Source organism: Gouania willdenowi, chromosome 17 (genome assembly GCF_900634775.1).
Source record: "Gouania willdenowi chromosome 17, fGouWil2.1, whole genome shotgun sequence".
Lineage (NCBI taxonomy): Eukaryota > Metazoa > Chordata > Actinopteri > Blenniiformes > Gobiesocidae > Gouania > Gouania willdenowi.
Window position 1 is genome coordinate 27,549,591 of NC_041060.1, and position 23,523 is coordinate 27,573,113.

At 38.9% G+C, this 23,523-nt stretch overlaps 1 protein-coding gene across 1 annotated transcript; it reads left to right on the forward strand.

Moving 5' to 3' along the window:
* Positions 1-8,499: 8,499 nt before the first annotated feature.
* si:ch211-13f8.1 (uncharacterized) lies at positions 8,500-21,865 on the forward strand. The gene is made up of 10 exons (XM_028472086.1): positions 8,500-8,762; positions 9,197-10,230; positions 11,978-12,050; positions 12,977-13,123; positions 14,731-15,899; positions 16,905-17,049; positions 19,219-19,438; positions 20,595-20,707; positions 20,796-20,986; positions 21,066-21,865. The coding sequence occupies exons 2-10, from the start codon at positions 9,207-9,209 to the stop codon at positions 21,257-21,259; spliced, it is 3,276 nt and encodes a 1,091-aa protein (XP_028327887.1). The 5' UTR covers positions 8,500-8,762; positions 9,197-9,206; the 3' UTR covers positions 21,260-21,865.
* The last annotated feature ends 1,658 nt before the right edge of the window (positions 21,866-23,523 follow it).

Sequence of the window (23,523 nt, forward strand, 5' to 3'; positions counted from 1 at the left end):
AAAATGACTTTCAAAACAACAAAACGTGCAAATCATCACAAAAGCACACAAAATGAATAAAAAACTCACAAAAGCACACAAAATGAATAAAAAACTCACAAAACCACACAAAAAGACCACAAACCCGTGTTAAGGCACAAATGTTGATCATTGAAAATTTCAAAAATTCACATCTCGGATTGTAATTGATTTATCTTTGACTCACATGTGATGGGTTTCGACCCAATTGAGTTTCATCTGGATTGGATGCAGAAATTGCACGTAATTTTTGAAGAAGAAAAAAAAAAAGGAGTTCCCCTACATTTGAACCTACTGTAATATTTATTAATAGGGGTTGACATTACTTACAAGCCTAAACAAGTCTGTTTGTCATCTGAGGGATGACATCTGATTGCATAATCTCACGCCTTTACGCGTGTCAGCAGCTTCCTGCTTTCATTCATTTCTTCCTTTCTTTCTCTCCCTCTGTTCATAGCCACCATCATTACATTACTTTGAATTGTTCATAATTCATAAATAAATGGATTGATCATTTTGGACACCGTGTAAAAGGTGATTTTTACGTTTCATTTAAAACAATACAGTGAGCAGGTTACATGTATTCAATCCTCTTGTGTCTTTAGTTGCATATTTGGTATTGAAGTAATCCAAAAGAAACTAAAAGTGAACATTACATTAATATAGTGACTCTTAGAGTAAGATACTGATTCCATTTATTAACAGGTAACTTGTAATTGTACTGGATTAAATGTATACATAAGTGATTAAAGTTAAAGATTTTATTTTGGGTTTATTTAATTTTTTCTAAATGGTGGATTGTTGGAATGTCAGTGCTAAATAAATATTTTTTATTTTATTTTATTTATTCTTTGAGCCACTAATATTAATATATGCAATTGCAATGCCTTGATTTTAGTGAGGTTAGTACAGTCAGAGGCATAAATGTAATGGTACGAATAACTAGTATAATAATTTATGAGTGCATTGTGTTTTTGGCCTTAGTTTTCTCAGTTTTTTTGTTTTGGTCAAGAATTTTAATTTTAGTGCATCCCACTCTATCAACATTTCAGAGCCCTTGGTGAGTTGTGGGTGGGTGATTCCGTTAATGTACTCGTCAACACAGAATATTTCAATTGATGTTTGATGGGGTTCATATCAGGCAAATAAAGAGGCCAGGCAAACACTGTGATATCATTGGTAGTCAGACAGTTCTGAAGGATCCTGGCTGTGTGTGGACGAGCGTTATTGTGCATGAAGATCACATGACGATGTTGTGCTAATGTGGCAGTCGTGGCATCTTCTCTTTTGACCATTGTAATGGCCATTTTATGAGTGTATACAAGTGTGGGTCTTAATTGAGCGTGTCACAGATTATATATGTGATGCCACTTCCGGGACAAGGGTTTGCTGCTTGACGGGGTGGAGCTCAAAAGGTTTCTGACCGCAACGCCGGAACACCACGAACACTGTTTGATTGTATACCGTGTGAATTGCAGAGGTTTATAGGTGAACTGATTGCTTTAATGGACACATTGGTTTGGAATTAACTAAGTATAAAATAAAAACAAAATAAGTATACATCAAGAAGTCGTACGTGATTTATCTCAACTTGACAGTGTATGGTGTACACGGTAGGTGCGTTAGCCACTCAGCCCTTTAATAACCCGTCAAGATAGCCAAGTAGGGGATTTGGCTACTACAACAAACTTTAATTCTCTTCTAGGCTTTTTATAGCCAGGGGTTCCATTTGAGAACAAACCCGCGTGTTTTGATCTCACGCTCCATCTGTTAATATGAGAGGTATGATCAAGTTTGGTACTTTCCACAGTGAATGGTAAAAAAGGAAGGATTGGCTTTGTGGATGCGCCTTGCTGAGGCTGTTCCAAGTTGTTGTTGTTGTCATTTCCTCAGGAACTTAACTCTATTATTTCATCCTCCAAACCATCGACCTGCCTTTCATATCAGATCCCAACTGAGCTGTTTAAAGAAGTTGTTCCCCTGGTCTGCCCATCTTTGTTGGAGACAAAAAATATATCCCTATCAATAGGCTTTGTGCCACAGTCCTTTAAAGTAGCTGTAATCAAACCCCTTCTCAAAAAACCTACTCTTGATTTCAGCACTTTAGCAAACGACAGGCCTATATCTAATCTTCCTTTTATTTCAAAGATTCTTGAGAAAGTTGTGGCAGCTCAGCTCTGTTACTTCCTTCAAAACAACAGCCTGTTCGAGGACTTCCAGTCAGGTTTTAGAGCTCAACACAGCAAAGAGACTGCTTTAGTTAAAGTAACTAATGATCTACTCTGGGCTTCAGATGAAGGACGACTCTCAGTGCTGGTTTTAATAGATCTTAGTGCAGCTTTTGACGCTATAGCTCAAAATTCTACTAGAGAGATTAGAGGAATTACTTGGAATCACAGGGACTGCCCTAAACTGTTTTAAGTCCCACCTATCTGATAGGTACCAGTTTGTACACGTGAATAATAAGTCTTCTGTGTACACTAAAGTAAGCTACGGGGTTCCTCAGGGCTCTGTGCTAGGTCCAATCCTCTTCTGTATCTATATGATCCCCCTTGGTAATGTTATGAGAAAATACCCAACTGTATGTATCAATGAAGCCAGGTGAGACAAATCAGCTATCTAAACTTGAGGCCTGTCTAAAGGACATTAGGGCCTGGATGGACCAAAATTTTCTTCTTCTTAACTCAGACAAGACTGAGGTCATTGTACTGGGCCCACGACACCTTAGAGAAACCTATGCTAGCCTAACTGCCCTAGATGGCTTTACTCTGGCACGAAGCACAACTGTTAGAAACCTTGGGGTTCTATTTGATCAGGATTTATCCTTCAACTCTCACATAAAACAAACTTCAAGAACTGCCTTCTTTCATCTCCATAACATTGCTAAAATCAGATCTATCCTGTCTCAGAGCGACGCCGAAAAGCTAGTCCATGCTTTTGTTACCTCTCGACTGGATTATTGTAATTCTCTTTTAGTAGGCTGCCCAAGCAAGTCGCTTAAGACACTTCAGCTGGTTCAAAATGCTGCAGCACGTGTACTGACTAAAACTAGGAGAAGAGATCACATTACTCCTGTATTAGCCTCTCTGCATTGGCTTCCCATAAAATATAGAATAGAATTCAAGATTCTTCTTCTCACTTATAAAGCCCTAAATGGACAGGCACCAGTCTATCTCAAGGAGCTTGTAGTGCCATACAATCCCCCCAGAACACTACGCTCTCAAAATGCTGGCCTACTCGCTGTTCCATTTGTCTCTAGAAGTAGTATAGGAGGAAGAGCTTTCAGTTATCAGGCCCCACTTCTCTGGAACCATCTACCAACCACGGTTCGGGGGGCAGACACCCTCTCTACCTTTAAGGTTAGGCTCAAAACATTCCTCTTTGGTAAAGCTTTTAGTTAGGAACCAGCTCATAGCTCATAGTTAAGATGCAATAGGCATAGACTGCCGGGGGGGGGCTGGCATGCTCGGTTGGAGAGGGCGTTAAGAGAGAGGTCATTTAGGTTAGAGAGGGACCGGAGAGGGTCCCATTCCTCTCTCGAACACTCCCTCTATGTCTGCTTCTTCCCTTGTGTGTTTGCTCCTGTACTCCTTCTGGCTTTTGTCTTGCAGGTCCGTGGGATCCTCAGTGTGGAGTTACAGAGTCTCAACAACTCTGTCTCCACCCTTTCCTCTGCACACACCCAACACAGCATAACGTGGATGGCTGTTCATCATAGGAATGGGATCCACACAAGGTTCCTGCTGCTAAACAGAAGGTTTTCCTTGCCGCCATGATGAATTCATTTTGGGTGTGGGATACATATGTATGTGTATATACGTATATATGCATATGTGTGTATCCATAAAATGAAGAGTCCGTCCTTAAGACTGCTCTACTGTAAAGTGTCTTGAGATACCATTGGTTATGATTTGGCGCTATACAAATAAAAGATTGATTAATCAATCAATCGATTGACTGAAATGATCAATAACTGCAAATGATGGTTTAAATGAAATGTTTCTCAGCCACAGACAGTTCTTTACATTTAGACTATCTGGTGAGTGTGAGCCTGTGCAACATCCTGTTAGTGTGTTTCTTGTAAGAAAACTAACCGGGCGCTAGGCAGGGGTACACCCTGGACAGGGCGCCAGTCTATTGCAGGGCAGCCCATACACAGAGAACCACTCAAACTTGCATTCACTCCTACGGGCAATTTAGAGACTCCAATCATTGGAGGAGGAAGCCGGAGGAAAAGGGGTGTCTGGGATGGGGGTGGCTCTGGGGGTAGCTGCTGCTCGGGTGGGGTTGCCGTTGTGCTCCGTTGAGCCGATATGATTCAGGGGGTGCCGCAGGGGGTCTTAGGTTGTGATGCTCGATGTGTCCCTGGAGCCCGCAAGGCCGCATGCCCGTCTGCGCCATCTACCCTCTCCGGCTCACACCAGACAGGCCTCCTACATGGACACTTCACTTCACTCCCAGCTGGTCTGGCTCACTCACTTGGTGCACCACACACCCATACCCAACCCTTGGGGGGCTGGCTGGTGGGGTTGGGGGTAGAGGGGGCCGTCGCTTGTGTCTCCCGATCTCAAGTTTCCCTATCAATCTTTCAAATTTTAATCACACCTCAACACACCACCCCCCAGAGGGTACGACCACCACCTCAACCCTCCGGAGCTATTGCACCACATACACATTCATACACAAAAGTTGGGTGGGGAGCACCCACATAAGATGGCGCTGCTTGGTGAAACCTCCCCAGGGGGAACGAGGCGTTTATGGTGTTTATGTGTTCAAGTGAACATGGAAATCAAAGGTACTATGTGGCATTTAAATCAGTATATCTAGAATAGAACATTAAACTCAAACTACTCAAACAGTAGATAAATCTAATAATTGTGCAATAAATGAGAAGATGAGAATGTGAGCATGTCACCTGTTCTCATCAAACAGACAGCAGCAGCAGTGATGTGTGATTTCACTCATTTGATGAAAACCAGGATGAACAGCTGTGCTATATACAGTGTCATTTTAGCTTAAAGCTGCAGTTGTTTAATCCTCTCTCCTCTCCGTTTTGAAACCAAAACCGAAACTTATCCTCCCTTTACCGGTGTCTTTGTGAACGCTCTTAGCAACTTTTTTCTCAATTAGTGACAATTGTATGAACTTTATCTTGTGTTAGTGGAGAGTTTTCTGGTGTTTTAGAGACTCTGACATGAACGCACGTATCACTCTGTAGTTACTGTCCTGAGCAGCGGCTGCTGCCGTCAGCAAGTCCCCGCCAGGGAGCTCACACATTCAGCTGTGATCCCAGTTGGCAGCCGCTCAGGGAAGAGTGACAACCATCACTTCGCATCCAGAGTGTAAAAGGACTTCACCTTGAATAAGCTTCTATTAGGTGTATATGTGATTTATCCCGTCTGTTCTCACTCTCCCTCTGACATCAGTATGTAGAGCAGACCCTGCGCTGTCATGGAGACTCGCGATGACGTAAATCTGTTTGTTCCTCCTAAGTATGCTTGTGTCTTTAAACCAAAGGTAGGCAACTTTTATCACAGTGTTTGTTTGATCGGACGCCCACATGATCAACATTATGTCAGCATTTAGAATAATGAGTGATCTGAGCAATGATACAGGAAAAAACAAAGAGTTTTATAGTAATTTTGTGTGTTTTTCTGTCATTCTGTGATTGTTTGTTGTCTTGCTTGTTGCGAGGCATTTTGTACATTTCTGTTGTCCTTTTGTGTATTCTTCCTGTAATCTATGTTTTTTTGGAGTCATATTGTGTATTTTTGCTGTCATTTTGTATTTTTTGGAGTAATTTTTATGTATATATATCTGTTGTCGTATTGCTTGTTTGTGAGTACTGTGGGTTTGTGGAGTCATCGTTTTTTTTTGTCTCTTTGTGTACTTTTATTGTCATTTTCTGTAATTTCATATATTTTTTGAGTCATTTTGTGTATTATTGTTGTTGGTTTGTTCATTTTGGTTCTAGTTTTGTGTGTTTTTGGAGCATTTTCTTTTTTTTGAGTATTTTTTTGTGTTTTTCTCTTGTCTTACTGTTTTTTCCAGTAATGTTCTAATTATTTGTATTTTTTACTGTATTCTTGCTTTTGTTTTGTGTATGTTTCCGTTTTTTTTTACTTTTACTTTGGGGGCCGTATAAAATTAGACTGAGGGCCGTGTGTGGCCCCCGGGCTGCCAGTTATCTATGTCTGCTTTAAACTGTTGCTTCGACACCTTGGTCTCCCTTTTTCCGCTTGATTTGCCGTGTAAATCCAACTGCTCCCCGGGCCGCTGCAGTTGGCAGCCCACTGCTACCCTTTGAGGAAAATGGGTAAAAATGCAGAGCAGATTTTCACTATATAGTAAGTAAGTAAAATTTATTTATATAGCGCTTTTCACAGACCAGGGTCACAAAGTGCTTCACATTTTACAGTTTAAAACAATAACAATAAGAGTACATATGCCAGTACAGTGCAGTGTCGGTAGAATGCAAGAAATAAAAGGGTACATACAAAGCCTGCATTGGGCAGATACAAAAGTGTGGCTAGAAAGCCTCCCTAAAAAAGTATGTCTTTAGTTGATTTTTGAAATCATCCACGGAGTCGAGCATGTGCAGAGTGTGTGGAAGTTCATTCCAAAGGCGAGGAGCTACCGCTTTATAAACGATCGATCTCCTCGAGTTTTAAAGCGAGTGCAGGGGACCATCAGCAGGTTCTGAGAAGAGGACCTCAAGCTCCTATTGGAGACATAGGACTGGATCAGGCCTTTAATGTATCCAAGCACCTGACCATGGAGAGCCCTGAACGTCAGTACCAGGATTTTAAAATGAATCCTGTATATGACAGGGAGCCAATGTAGAGGTTTTGAAATAGGAGTAATATGGGCTGTCTTGTGGGTGCGGGTCAGGAACCGCGCAGCAGAGTTTTGGACTACTTGTAGGCGAGCCATGTCCTTTTTACTAAGGCATGTAAACAGGCTGTTACAGTAGTCTAATCGTGAGGAAACAAACGCATGCACAATCATCTCAAGCTCATGATGAGAGACCATGTGTGTCAGCTTAGAGATGTTTCTCAAGTGGAAAAAAACAGTTCCTGATAAGCTGTTTAGAATGCCGTTCTAGGGACATCCCTTCATCAAAGGTTACTCCAAGGTTCCTCAGACTACCTTTTACAGAGCTACTTAGGGCACCAAGGTGCTGCTTAATAAGAGGCACAATACTGTCCGGAGCAACGACTAGGGATTCTGTTTTACAGGAATTCAGTTGGAGGCTATTTTCACTCAGCCATTGCCTTATTTTGGCCAAGCAGTTTGTGAGAGAAGCCAGTCTCTGAGGTTCAGAGGACTTGAAAGAGCAGTACAGCTGGAGGTCATCAGCATACAGATGATAGGAGACCTCACTGAACTGCTGGAGCAGCTCGCCAAAAGGGAGTAAATAAATCAGGAACAAAAGCGGCCCAAGGACCGAACCCTGGGGTACACCCCACTTTAAGTCTGCAGTTTCTGACATCATATTGTTAAAGGACAGAGAGAACGTTCTACTAGTCAGGTAAGATCTGATTATTAAAGGTCACATTAACTGTTGTACCTAACGCCGCGATGGAGACTTCTGCTGCAATGTCCGTCATTGCATTTGGTACGTGAACGTGCCTGACTTCAGTCAAGCAGCCAATAGTAATGCCCAAAACAGCCCGTGGAGCACACGTGTTTGTGGCTGACATCCAGCGTCACGCTCCTGAATTTATAAAAGGAGAAGGAGAATAGATTCCCTGTACACTCAGAACACTTAGGATTACAACATGCTCAAAGATGAGTATGGATTTTTGACTAAATGATGCCAAAAAAAAAAAATACGTACTGCAGCTTTAACAATTGACACCTTAGTTAGCATAGTGTGCCGTGTTTTTTTTAAAAAACATGGCAGCTTCGGACTAAGGAGTTGAAACTTCTCTTTTCACGTTCTGTTCGTGCTTCTTTAACAAGTGGAGTCATAAATAGCTTGTGAACTGTTGAGTGTTTGACATTTGACTTTCTTATTCGCCTTCCACAGCGTTCTGTCCGTCTGTCGGTAAATTATTATTTTATTTATTTTCGTTAAATAATTGTATTAATTTTTAAGTAGCATGACTTGTATTTTGCTATCAACATTTCAACAAACATTAGAATATTATTAGAATAACTTCTATGTATTTTGTTTTAATTTTATTTAACACGACCGTGCGTAAGTGCACAAAAAATACGTTTTGGATGTTGCGTTTTAACACTGATAATATACACTATTTCTAAATTCTGATTTATATTGATTTTTGTTAAATACCTACGAATACTAATTTATGCCTTTTTTTTTTTTTTTTTTTTCAGGGATTTTATCTCAATGTGTGAGGGGAACCGGTGCGCGTTGTGCGGGGAGATTCACCGTAAAGTCATAGCGACACGATACGGAGGCAGGCATTTTTGTTTTCCATTTTTGTCTAATCCCACTGATATCTGAAGGGATTACCGGAGCAGTGGTGATAGAGCGCGTGCTGGATTGCCTACCGCAGCACGAGAGCAGCACAGAGTCAGACAAACGGAATTCTACATATTTAATAACTGAACGCGATAGAAACACATTGTGTCTCGTTCTCGTTCTCGTGTGTGTTTCGATGCTCCAGGCTCATGGATGGTAACCTGAAGCTTCTGCAGTTCTTCTTTTCATTTTGGCAACTTTCTCACGATTGTCAACATGTAATCTGAAGGAGCACCTCTCTAAAAATCTCACAGTAAGTGACAACATGTGGGTTAGTTAGTCTGATGTAATTCTGCTGACATTAAAATAATGAGAAGAGTTTTTACTGATAAAATGTAACATAGTGGAATCTAACAAAGGGCTATTATAAATCATAATCCCTTTTCTTGTTTTCCATTGTGTTGAGCTATAGTGGTACTACTTTATCAGGCACGGTGATATATAAATAAAACATACTGCTTACTGCTGTGAGTCCCTGTTACAGGCAGCAGTTGCTTATACTCATTGAAAAGGATTATCCTGCTCTGCAAAGTAATCAGAGGATAAGGCAACGTGACTGAGTCCATATCACATATCTCCTTACCAAGCACATTAGAAAAGAACTCTCCACCTCAACACAGAGGATAATGTCATCACATGATTTTTATCTAAGTTTAACAATTTGTCCTTTTGCGCTTCATTTTTCAGGTTCTAGCTAATGGCGGAAGAGCAGGCAGCTGATAATACTCAAGCAAATCCCACCTCTCCTGTACCCACTGGCCTTCCTATTAACTGGGGTCTCATTACTGGCCCTGTTCCCGAGCCAGTTTTCCCACAGAGTTCAACTGTGTTTGTACTACAGCCAGAGAATAAGGGCAGAGGGAGACCGGCCACAGTGGAACAGATATCTTCTGATGTTCCTCTCAGACCCAGACCAAAGGGAAAAGGACAATCTTCCTGGCGAACAGGTGCTTGCAAGGATTTAAGCAGCAGTGATGAAGAGGAGGAGGAGGTGGAAGTACAAGTTCAGTTGGAGATCCACAGTCCTCCGGCTGAAGCAAAAGCAGAGAACGATAAAGATAAAACTAACAATGAAGACAGTCCGGCTTTTTTTTACACTGGAAAGCCATATGGCCTCGGAGAAGGTACCAGTCAAGAGAGTCTGCTGTCAGACAACTCAAACAGCAGTAAGGACGTTCCTCCTCCTCCTCCTCCTCAACAATTAGTCCCTTCTTCCGTGACTACCTCTGCTACAACATCACCATCCACTGCCTCATCATCAACAAGACGCTGGGCCCCTCCAAAGGGCTTCTGGAGAGTAGCACGCCCAGAAACACTGCTTCTCAATGGGGTTGGCCCACACGACATGCCATCCAGTTTACCCGTAATAGATTACACACAGATTCAAGATTCTCTGATAAAAACAAAGACCTATGAAGCTGAAAAAAGACATGATAAAAATATTCCAGTGAGTGTTGATGATACATCCACAGAGATAAAGCCCTCGGGCAGTGTGGAGTGCTGCCTGGATGGTTATGAGCAGAAACTGGTGAATACAGCAGAGTCAGAGACCAACATCAACGCTATGGCTTCTCAAAGTCTTCTACGCTCTGCTGAAGATAAAGAGACGGTAAAGGACAGGGCCTATTCAAAGCTGAGGGAACGACAGAAATACTTGAATGAAGACAGAGAAGAGCGTGGAGGTGAAAGTGAAAACACCCCACTAAGATTCAATTACCAAGGTATGTATTGAGCAGTGATGTTCAACCACTGTGTGAGAGATCATCAGGTATGTGTTGTATTTACGTAAGTGTCTATTTGAACGGTTGCCGTACGGACAACCCTCAGCGCTATTGGTACGGTTACCGAAGTACAGGTACGTAGGATCAGGTTTAAGGTTAGGTTCAGGGTTAGGGTTAGGCTTAGGTTATAACCTAACATCGCAACAATTTTCAGGGTTAGAGTTAGGTTTAGGGTGAGGTTTAGTCTTAGTCACGCAACCTAAACTGGCCAATGACTGACCTATCATGTGACCTAAACTGGCCAAATGGGGCACTGCCCACGGATAGAATGTTATATATATTGATACGGCAACCATATGGATAGCCTTTATTTACCTATCAATTATATATTTTTTTCATTTAATTTTTTTCCTTATCATATGGCAAATAATAAAAAAAAAAATACATCCTCCTTATCAATAAGTGGCAGTAGCATGTACTTTTTAACATTTACAGTTTATTTACATTAATTTAATATGGATGGATTTCTGCAATTTCCACAGGCTTCCTGGTAAATTAAACCAGATGATCCTGGTTTAATGGAGGCTTGTTACATCTCTCGTGTTAGCCAGAGGCCTTGTTTATAGCTGCTGAAATAAAACATTTACTACTGTCTTCTGCATTTCTATTAGATATACTGTAGTGATCTACATTTTTTTTTTTTACCAATATTAGTGGTATTGCTTTTAATGTGTGAAAGCAAAACACTATAAAATGAAAATAATAATAATAAAATAACAATAATAAGTTAATAATAATAATAATAATAATAATAATAATAATAATAATTAATGTTTCTTTTAATGTTTTTGATATTGTACAGCTCACATTCTGTTTTATATTTTTAATCTAGGGCTGCACGATTATGGCCAAAATGATGTTCACGATTATTTTGATCAATATTGTAATCCCAATTATAATCACAATTATTTATCAGGCTTGGAAAAAAAAAAATTTTAAACAAACAATATGTGCACAGTTGACAGTGCAAAATTAAGCTATAAATAACAATTATACTAAAAACATAATTAAAAAAATAACCCAAAAATTTAAAATGTACCAAAGGCTAACTGAATAAATACACTATTACAGAGTGCAGAGCCCATATTTTAAATGTAAATGATTAAAATCTAATTAATTGTGCATTATAAATATAATGTATTATTATCCTCCCTCGACAACAGTGAAGGACTAAATACTAACAGGTTGTCCACATTGCTTAAAATGTATTCCAGCTGTCTGCCTTGAATATTGCCTTTAAATGCAGTGAGTAACCCAGCTGATTCCCAGCACTGAACAGATGTCAGATATGCAGATGTTCGTGCTGTTGTGCTATTTTTAGCAGAGCAGAGGGGGGAAATGTCCCTGCCTTTGTTTTTGTCTGTGCGCTAATGACTGTCTTTGTATGCCTGCTGGATTTCCAATTGTATATACCTTCCTGTGCAGTGTATCTGTAATATTGTGTTAATTATTTGCCAGGTGAAGTATATGAGAGTCAGTGCAACAACTACAAGTAAAATCCATAATGATGATGAGTTTTCTTGTTTTTATCATAGTCTCTGGGTGGTTGCGTAACCTGTGATTATTGCACACATTTAGGGCACGCACAACTCTCAAATTACTTCTATACAAATATTGACCTGCGTGCAGAAAAGGAATAAGCGATGTTTGTCTTCCTTTCATAACCTTTCGACCTCTTCTCTCCCAGCTACAGTTGTCCATGAGGTTATGGACGTCTCTGACTCAGCCATTCTTGCTCAGGATCTTGAACCCTATTTGAGGTGAGCAGGGAAACACTTGGCAGGTGTGGTGACATTCAAGACTTTGAACATAGTTTTATAATCACCTCATAAATTTTAGTTTTACTGCTTTTCTTGTGAAAATCAGGAGCTGAGCATATGTCTTTCTTTCTTGACTGTGCCTGGCAGGCAACACTTGCAATAAAATACTATATATAATGTTTTGATTAACAGCTACGGGTTGTGGAAAAAAAAAAACTTTGATGAAAACGTATGATGATGTAACAAAAAAACAAAAAAAAAAAACAGCATAACTTAATAAAAAAGTTTTGAAAGGTATTAGTCACAAATGCATACATGGTCATTATACAAAAATGAGTTTGTTTGGAAAAAATGTTCACACTTGTTACTTTTCAGCTTGAGTTTGGTCGTCTGAGCATTTCATAGCTTTTCAAGAGCTGGTATATTAAAACTGCATGACAAGGTGTAATCTAGTGAAGCACAAATGTTATTATCTTGACACACAAGAGAGAATGAATCACACTTAGTCTATTGCAAGGTTAATCCTGGTGGCGGGTGTATCATGCTATCTTTATCACTGGGTGAGGGGATAAAGACAAGTACAGACGATGAAGCACAATGCAGAGCAGCTAAGCTAAGGATGGATGGATCATGGATGGATGACGATTCTCTTGGCTGCTCACCATCAGGGCCACGCCTACTCTCCATCTATTTGATATTACATAAAAACAGCTTAGGATGTGGCTTGATTCACTTCATATTAATTCACTCTGAGGCAAATCTTGTCTTGTTGGATCAGTAACAACAGATTTCACTGTCCAATCAAAAATTCTTGCTATGGAAAAAGTGACCTGACAGTTATTGATTCCTTTGCTGATTTTGTTGCCTCATTTATCTAATCTGCAATGATGTGTGCTTTTTTTCAATCTCTTTCCTTCAAACATCAGGTCCCTCCTTGTTATCAGCGATGAGCTACCTCTTAGTCCAAGACATGAGCAGGCCAAACGTCTTCTAGAGCGCGCACGACTCAAGGCCCGCTCCATTAACGCTGATTGTCCGGGCAGACGCTCCCATTCTGATCAGTTATCCACCATGTAAGTGGGAGTTAGAAACCCTCCTTGTACCCTAAAACACTAAATGCAAGTGTTCATATCCAACTTGTTCATTATCCCCTGCTACAAAGTGTGAAGGGGGCTATAGGTTTGAGCTCCATTCATCCATGCGTCCGTCCGTCCGAGTTAAAGGGGACAGCTTTTCTCAGAAACCGTTTGAGATACCATAACCAAATTTGGCGTGTGGCTTCAGGGTATCAATACCTTGATGGAGTTTGAAAATGACAAGTGCGGAGTTATTGCACATTTTTTTACTCTGTTCGAGGTATATTCAAAGGGGACATCTTTTCTTAGAAACTGTTTAAGATAGTGATTTAATTTTCTGATGTGATAATATTTTCTTATGTATACATCTAAGTTCTTAGATTGAGGACATTTAGGAAAAGGTTGTGAGTTGTAATGACAACCAATCTGGGGTGGGATATTGATGACTATGTCTTCTTGTTTAGCTTTGAATCTATGCTTATGTATCTTTTTCTCAAACTTCCTCTATGCTTTTTTTACTTCTTTTGCCGGTTATGATAAAAAATACGCTGGCATTTTTTAACTGAAATGTTTTGTAAATGAAAGCATGAATCTGACTCTGCCGTGGATGTTTTTTTTTTTTTAGTTTATATAATCGTGCATACATCACGCAGTTCCTCTTGAAATCGCCTTATATTATCAGGAAGCTTTTACCTGATTTAGGATTAAGAGTGCTGACATACATTACTGCATGGTCCCTCGTGATTAGGTGGGATATGCTTTCTATTTACTATGGCTGTTTCTAGGGTTGGGGTCAATTACATTTTTCTGTTACAAATACGTTTCAATTACCTATGTTCAATTACATTTAGATTATGATTACAGTGACCAGCATTTTTTCCAATTACAATTAAATTACCTCAGAAAGTCAATTATAATTACATTCTCAATTACTAAAGTTCAATTACAATGAATCCCAATTACTGAGCCTGAAATAAATAACCAAATAAAAGTTAACCTTCCTCTTGTGTTAGCTTTCTGTTAGCATCTCTTATGATCATGGGTCCTAAATCAGCTGTATAATACACTAAATACAAATATCTATCTAATTTATTCCCTTTCTATTTGTTACGTTGTTAGGCTTCTTAATCAATGAAAATATATGTTTTAATATTTTTGGTGTGGGCGTCTGAGGCTTTTCTGTGTCAGTATACCCCTCAATTAAATGATTTTTGAAATGGTGAAATGTGGGAAAGCTTGATATGAAACATATTTTAATAGTTGTGAACTACATGTGTGTAGAACTGTACATAGAACTGTAACATGGTTCCCCAGTTTTGAGTTTAATTATAACTGATCATTTTTTATAGAATTTTCACGGCAATTGCAATTACAACATCAATGATCTAAATTCAATTACAATTTAATGACGATTATGACAGCAATGGATTTTTTTAAAAATTACAATTATAATTGTGCCATAATTGTAATTAATTATCAATCACACTATTACAATTATAATTGACCCCAACCCCGGCTGTTTCTATATATTTATGTAATAAAACTATCTGCAGTGTGGTACCCCAGTCAACTGTTACCTTCCACAAATTCACTTTTTCTTGCAGAAAGAAGCAATCAACTCGATCTCCCAGCCCACCAGCATCGCTGAAAATGGTTCAACCCATAGAGGACCTCCCAGTTCAAGCAGCATCTGCTCCAGTTATTATTCCTGCCCAAAGAGACACTTCCCCCACTGATCAAGCTGGGCGATATAAACACTATGGCTGTTCCCCCACACGTGTACGTTTTGAGGATGAATCAGAAAAGGAAGCAGAGTCTCGGTATTTAGACAGAATGAGACAACGTGGCAGGCCAGGGATGCCTAAGTCTAAGATGAATGACATGAGTACAGATTCTAGCAGCAGTAGTTCAGAGAGGAGTCGAAGCCATCGAAATGTCTCCATGTCACTGAGACAAGAAGATCCAGCAGGTGCTCATAGCGAAATCAACACCGTAGTTAAAGAAATTGTAGTGCTGGTAAAGAAATGCGAGTCGTGTGGATCAGTGGTGAGGGTTCCTCAGCCTGTCTCATTAGCACCAGAACCCCAAAACACAGAACAACAGCTGTCGGGAAACCCAGAAGACCCACGTTTAAAAACAGCTGTTCGTGGTGCAAACCCTCACAAATCAGAGGCAAGTACCCGCCCCAAGGCTCCTCTGACTGTCACTTTTGCTGGAGCTTTTGTTCTTGGAGAAAATAAAGAAAGCAGCACAGGTTGGAAGCCATCTGGGTTTGGCAAACTTAGGAGGAGAAGCAGGAAGGGGGAGAGTAGGTTAGAGTCTGGCCATGGACCCTACGGCCCATCATGGGCCCAAAGACGTAACTCGAATCCCAGAAATCGAATCAGCATGAGCAGAGGTGTGTCGTTTGCTCCTGACAGTCCTGTGGCTCTGGAACCACGTTTGTTGGAGGCCTCCAGTGGACTAAAAGATTCATCAACTCCATCTCTGCCTATCAAGTCAGCCCTAAAGTCCAGCTCAAGAAATCGCTCTGCTACCAGTCAGCCCACAGTCCAGTTCCAGATGGACTCAAATCAGGGAGAGGGTGGATCCCCATCTGACCTAGACCCCCAGGAGACAAAGAGAGAATCCCCACTGACTTTAACCCAAGGAACACCAACAACAAGCAGTTTGGTGTCCTGTATCAGGCCTTCCACGCTGAGGTACACCACAGCCAGACCAACCACAGACCTACCAACTGCTGAGATATGGGACACTGCTTCAGATGGACTAGGTGAGTGTTCATGGTCAATGGCCACATGTAGGATTCTATCATGTTAACCTCAGCTTTGCATGAGTTTTCTCCAGGTACTCATATGTTCACAATGTAAACAGTGCTTCAACCAGATGTAGCGTGTAGCACACATGAAGCTGCTCGTTATGTTTATATAGTAACTCGCAACAGATCATTCTACATGCGTGCGCACGAAAGTGAATACCCTCGGGTTGAAACGTGTTCGGGCTTAAAGAGACATCGGCTTCATTGTGGTCGGATGGGTTCAGGCCCTGTTCTCTCGGGCCGGGTTTTATTTTTACGGCTCTACTGTGCATCCCTGCGTGCGTGTGTGCATCCTCCGCTTGTGTGTGTGTGTGTGTGTGTGTGTGCGCATCCTCCTTATTTAAATTTGAAAAGCATGTCTTGGAATCAGTCTTTTTAATGAAATGTTATTTAGTGTCCGTGAGTGTTTATTAGTGGAGGACTTCTATCAAGCATGAGTAACTGTATAACTACATTCATCATCACCTTCACCAATTCCACAAATAACTTTTAGCTTTAAAGTAAGGCTGGGACAAAGATTTAAAAAAAAAAAAACCTAAAATTGGCCCTCCAGAGAGTTATAAAATTTTCCACACCCTATGCTGTGAAAAATTTCTGGTGAGAGCCTTGTAGCTGGTATTGAGCTAAAAGGCACAATTGTAAGGATTTGTTGATGTTGCACTGTGCAAAAATAGCCATCCCAAAGTTTGAGGATATGTAAATCTGGTTAATTGCAGACTTAATCTTCCAAAGGCAGTCATTAGTGTGCATGTGATTATCAATCGCTGTCAGTTATTTATAGCATTGCAGTGAACTGTGTGCTGTGTGGCTTTGAATCGTTCCTGTAATTACTTATAGGTATGTGGTATAAAATGAGCATAGATAATAGATTGAATTTTAATAACATACAAGACACTAAAGCAGGAGTTATAACATAGTCAGTGAATCACTGACACTGATCTACAGATTTTCTGTGAGCAGGTCTGACTGGAGACGTCACTACCGCTTCAGAGGGTCGTGCTCTGCGTGGTTTGGCCATGTTTCGAGCTGAGGACCTGAGAGCAGATCTGCTAAGAGCAGAACATCTAAAAGCTGAGGTGACATGGGAGAACACAGAGGGATACAGGTATGGCCGCCAAAAACAAATAAATAGAAACCCGGATGTCCTATAATTTGGAGACAGAGCACATGCAGCTGCAACATATCAAAGACCTAAACATTTAGAAAAGAAACAGCTTTTTATTTATTTTATTTTCAAATGTAAAAAAAAAAGGGTTACAAATTCCATGTTAATGTCAGTCCAATACTGCCCTCTTTTGGTGGTAAAAAGTAATGTCACCAGGGCAGAGAAAAAAATGGCTGTCAAAAGGTTTGTTTAAAATGTGTTATTTACACCAGTTATTCCCAACCATTTTTATCTTGTCAAATCAAGTGAACTCTTCATGTAATTTGATGTTAGTGTCAGCGAACTCACCTTAACTACTGTGTCTTGAGCAGACCTGTCAAACTCAGTACCTATAGGGGATAAATCCACAATGATTTTTCATGCATTACAGGGAAACCATTTACTGTATCTTAAAATAAAATACCAAATTATTTAGTTTTTAAATACTAAGCACCTATGTTAATTGTAAATATGATTTTAACAATCCATTGTAGGTTTGGTTGTTTACAATACTGAAAGTGTTTTGCCTTTGATATTATTCAGCTGCTGGACTTAGAGCAACTAGAAATGTGAGCCTTATATTCCTGTTTTTCAGACATTGTAGCATTTCAGCTTTTGCTACTTGCTTTTATATATATTTTAGGGATGCACCAAAATGAAAATGGTTTACTGAAAATGAGGAAACCAAGGCCAAAAGCCCAAACACTCAAAGAAAGTCTTATGCCAATTATTAGTACCATTGCATTTATGGCTATGAACGTGTTCAAACCTCACTAAAATTAAAGCACTGCAATTGCATAAGTTCATTTTTATTGTTATTTTTGTTTTAGGCATCAGTTAAGAAAATATGTGAGAATATTTGTTAATCATTAACATTCCAACAATAATATTAGATAAGATAAGATAATCCTTTATTCATCTCACAATGGAGAAATTTACAGTGCTACAGAAGCAAAGCGCGTCATCTCAACATCCTGTTTAGACTGGGATGTTTGGGTGATAAAACATTTTTGTGCATCACTAATATGATGAATACCCTACCCTCGTCGAGCTTGAACTCGACGAGGGTAGGCACATTTTAGATCTTTATAAGGATGGTAAGATGCACTTCTGCTGTGTCCCTGCTAATATGGTCGCCTGAGCGTTCCTTCCTCATCTCTATTGTCATTCATCTACTGACAAGATGACAGAAGATGCTTTGAAACTGTTTGACCTCAAGCTCAATGGCATAACTTATCTTGCAAATGTGCAATCATATAGACATACCTGCATGCCATTAAAGTAAACCCTATTCTGTCAGATTTTAGTGTAACAATGGATGTAACGATTCACTCAACTCCCGATACGATACCATGCACGATACTGGGTTCGCGATACGATTCTCTCACTATTTATTTTACAAAATTAGACTGTAGACAAATGATGACTGAAAAATATAATTTTTTTCTTTGAAAATCAAAATACTGTACTATTTTCTTTTATCTTTCATTGTCAAAATAATCCCTTGATAAATGATGCAAAACAATGCAATTTAATTAAACATAATTCCTGAATGAAATAAATAAAGCAATAGTACAAATGAAGAAGAACCCTATTCATTTAAATTCTGGCTCTACAGTAAACTGCATAAGAGTTCCCTTTCTTTTTAAAACTGAAACTGAAAATGTATTTTGTGCCTTAACAATTGGATTTTAAAACAAGTCCCATATCAAAGAAATAATATAAATAAACAAACTATGGCTTTCATTCTCTGTCTCTCTCGTTTGTCCCTTTCCTCTCTGTGACCCTCTTACCTTGGATTTCACGTGTTCATTCTTTCTCACTTCTTTCATTTTTTCATGGGGAAGCCAAAATGCTTCCACACTTCTGATTTAAAACATGGTGGTACGTCCTGAATTTCAAATTCTAAATAGATAGTGTCCTTTGCTGTACAAAAAAAGTACTGCGATTCAATTATAGAGTGTCGATGTGAACCTCATGATTAATCTTTACATCCCGAGTGTGTGTGTGTGTGTATATATATATATTTATATATTCATGGTTGTTTTTCTCTTCAACCTGCTCATATATCCTTAGGGATTAACGTACTTGATGGGATACACATTTGAATAATATGCTTTCACTTCATAGGAAACTGGATGGGCGACCAAAGCTGTTCTTGCGTAGGTTTTTTTCCTCTATTGGTCTGAACAGTGTTGGCAGACTGGTGAAAGGAGGTCGCTCCAGCAGTATGGAACAGCTTAGCCTGCCTGCTGTTACCCGGGCAAGCTCAGCATCACCAAGCCCAACACGCAGACCCCAGCAGAGCAACCGCTTACAGAGGACACCTTCGCTGCAGTCTCTGCACACGGTGAGCTGCACAAAAACCTCCTCATTCATGTGCTGTTTAGAGCCACTGGTTTTAGCTTTACCTTCATTTATTCATTTTTCAGAATATTAAGGGCCTATACTACGAAGCTAGATAATTACCTGGATTTATTTGCGTTAGCGGGATTCACCTAACCAAACATTCCCTGTCAGTGAGAAGCTGGGCTAAGAAGCATGATATCAACTCGCTAAATTAAAAGGGCCACCACCAGGAGACAATACGCCTTTGAGGCATCTAGTCTGCCAGGAATTTAAAAAAAGAAAAAGAATCCTCCACTCTCAAGCTCTCAAGACGTCAACGGGACAAATACAAGTGTATAGTTATTTCAGAAGATGACATCTTCAAGCATTTCACCTCCATGTGAACCAGTAAGTAACCCTGCTCCCAGCAGAGGCTGAGACAAATGAGTTCACGCCTGAGATGGCAATTCAGGGATGGCTCTGCTGTAAATAGGCTTATACTCACCTAACCGGTGGAAAAAAACATACTACAGGTTGCACGGGCCGGCAAAATTTATTAACGTATATATAACTGTAATCTAAAAAAAAATAACATCTGGCATGTCAGCTAAGGACCCACAAGGACAGAACGCGAAAACGTATGAAAAAAATGTGGTGGAAAAAAATTTATAAATAATATTATTATTATTATTTTTTTAACTCAAATTTACAAGATTAAATAGTTTTAATCTATAAATTTGATAAATCGATTAAATCGTTTTTTTTAGCCCAGCACTAACAATTGTTTTTTTCTCCACTGACATTTTTGGAAAAGTTTCCTGCATTGCATTGTGGGATGTGGAGTCCAGTAGACAGATGCATTGAAGTGGCTGTGTTTTTGGGACCAAAACACAGCTTTTTATGCACAATTTTTTGGTTTTGATTTAGAACGATTCCTTTAGAGATGTAGTTGACTAAAACCATTGTGAATTTATACGTTGATAACTGAAAAATGAAAACCATTTTTATTTTTACTAAATCTAGATTCAAACTTAATACTATTCTCATTAAAAATACAAGACAAAATAACATGTTCAACTTTGAACACAGTACCCCAAAAGCCTCAGCAGATTGTACCCAAAGAGATGTACTGTAGGTACATACTGTAGTTTCTGACAGTGTCTATGTTCTGCCACTAGGTGCTGCCACTGGCTCAACTGCGTAAAGCTGCCTCTGTGCAGAGTTTAGAGAGAAGAACAGAACGTTCCACCATCCTGGGGGAAGTACAGATACCATATGGCCTAGCACCAAGGTAGATGCAAACATTAAACATACAAATAAAAAAAAAGAATACAGTCTCATTGAAGTCACAACATGAGTGATAAATTCTGCGTCTTCAGTCCTGATAGTCCTCGCCATGAGCTTCACCGGGCCTTGAGTGTTGAAAATGTGCTGGTCTCCAGGCTGGGGCGTCCAGTGGGCCGAGTCACACAGGCTTTTCCTGATGGAACACTCCTCCTGGAGCTTATCAAACCCCCTCATGGTCCTTTTGGCTTCGTCATATCAAGAGGCAAGGGACGACCAGACACAGGTAAAACCAAACACAGCAGTAAATGATCAAGGTGTATTTCACCTTTTACATTGTTTCTATGTTTTTCTTTTTTCTTCAGGGGTCTACATTGAAAAAGTGGGCGATGGCAGCAGCGAGGGTCCTTACCTGGGTCTCCTCAGCGTTGGAGATGAAATCCTACAGGTGAATGGTGAGGTGGTGGCCGGACTCACCTTGGATCAGGTGACCCGGCTAATGACCAGGGAAATTACTGCCTCCCTTCGGATCATGCCAGCCAGACGCAGTCAGCGCTGACTTGGGTACGCAGTGGAGCTGCCTGCACAGTTTTACATTCGTTTTGTATTTAAGCCCATGGATAGAGTATAATACTGCAAATGTGTGTCACATGAATATGAAAATTCAAAGACTTTGACCAAATCTTCAAATTAGAAGATATAGCAGAAAAATAGGAACCATTAATTGACATGAAAAATATTAGATTGAAGGTTTCAGACCATTGACTTTTTCTGTTTGAACAGGACTAAAGTTGATTTTTCAATTGTACTGGGTGTGTTTTGGAAATAGAATCATCTTCTATTAACATTTTATTTTTGATAGCTTTGAATGTGCTTCAACAACTCCTCAGATATTGTATAGCACAAAAACCCGGTTTGTTTGTATTAACAGTTTTTAATGTACCGGTAAATGTTATTTATTTTTCTGAATAGGGAAGGACTAAACAATTTGGGATTTGTGTTCAAACCATATATCTTTGTTTCAATTTTAAATAAGATATGATTATATTATATTTTTGTTTACTTACTTTGAATCTAAGTGTCTCTGCTTGGTTTAGCCATCCTGTACCCAAGACAAAGAAACAAGCACATTAGAATATTTTTGTTATATCTTTTTGTATTTTCTCCACAGGCTTTGCATTTTGTAATTGCTGATCTTGTAAAACAGATATTGATAGTATCTGAATAAAAATATTATTGTGTTTCACATACATGTCAAAATAAAATATTATATTTTATATCAGAGTGAAATTGTGTATTTTAACAATTGCATTTATACAATACTTTTTGTAATAGTATTTAATAACAATAAGTATTGTCAGTTTAAGCTAACATTATGTCATAGGTTCATCATTCAGAGGCAAGAATGACAAGCATATAAACTTAACTTTGCATGTTCCCAATTATAAACATAAAACAGCATCACAGATATATATATATATATATATATATATATATATATATATATATATTTTTTTTTTTTTTTTTAACCATACACTGGTTAAGTGTCATGACTAATATAATTGCCATTTTTTGACCAATAATGTATTTGGTCTTGTAAATATGTATGATCATATACGTGTTCCTTTGTTGCACAAAATGCTGTGACCACCATTGACCACAGGATGTAAAGTGAGTCGTGACTCTCGTTCTAACTGACCTGAAGTCGTGACTGTGCCATTCTATCTATCTCTACCTTGGTGGAAAAAAAGAGTACTTTATTTTATTTTAAGTGTGTTAAAATGTTCACTAGTGTTTTGAAAATGTATTTAAATATGTAATGTAAACATATAAAAAAAGTATACTAATGTCACACTTTTTAACACCTTTCAAATCAATTGTATTCTATTACACTTTATGAAAAAATATTTTACTAAAATATACTTTAAATGAAATGTATGTGTATTTTTGAAATTCGTTTTTACACATTTTTATATCTTTTTTTTTACATACTTTAAAACTCATTTTATCATACTGAGAGCATATTTGAGAAGTAAACATTTTAATATCAATAACTGAGGTGTGAATGTATTTTAAGTTAAGTTGGAGTTTAATTATGAAGTAAATTTGGAAAGTGTTCAATAGTATTACTGTGCTCAATACTACATTAGCACGGAAAAATACATTCAATACACTTACGTTTATTTTTTTTTAAAAAATATATACTTTAATTACAAATAAAATATATACAGTATTTAGTACACAATTAGGTGTTCCAAAATAGCATGCTTTAAGTTAACTAATTATAGACACACTTGAAATGATGATTAGTGTGGCTTCAAGTACGCAAAAGTATGCTCAATTTTAGTAGATTTTTCACCATATCTATCTATCTATCTATCTATCTATCTATCTATCTATCTATCTATCTATCTATCTATGTCTATATTTCTGTGTCTATTCATTTATCCATTTTAAAATACTAAAATAAAGCTCAGTACCTGCTACCGTTAATGCTGTTGCATGGCTCTGATAGACCGTCTTTATCAGATGCGACCAGGAGCCGACTCCCGTTTATCTGTGCGGGCCACACGACTCCCCACGGACGGCCCTCCCTCACCACCAACAATGACACTGAGAATCACATGATGAATCTGTGGACTAAAGGTAGCACATTCAATTAAGGCCCTGTCATCATCATTAGCCCCATCACTTTTTAATGGCCCTTTGTATAACAGCCACACATCCCTCCCCGAGGCGGATTAGGAGATTCTCAATTTAGGTGTAAAATAAAAGAAATAAAAACAGAAAGAACAAAGACACATGTAGTGTTTTTTTATTTTT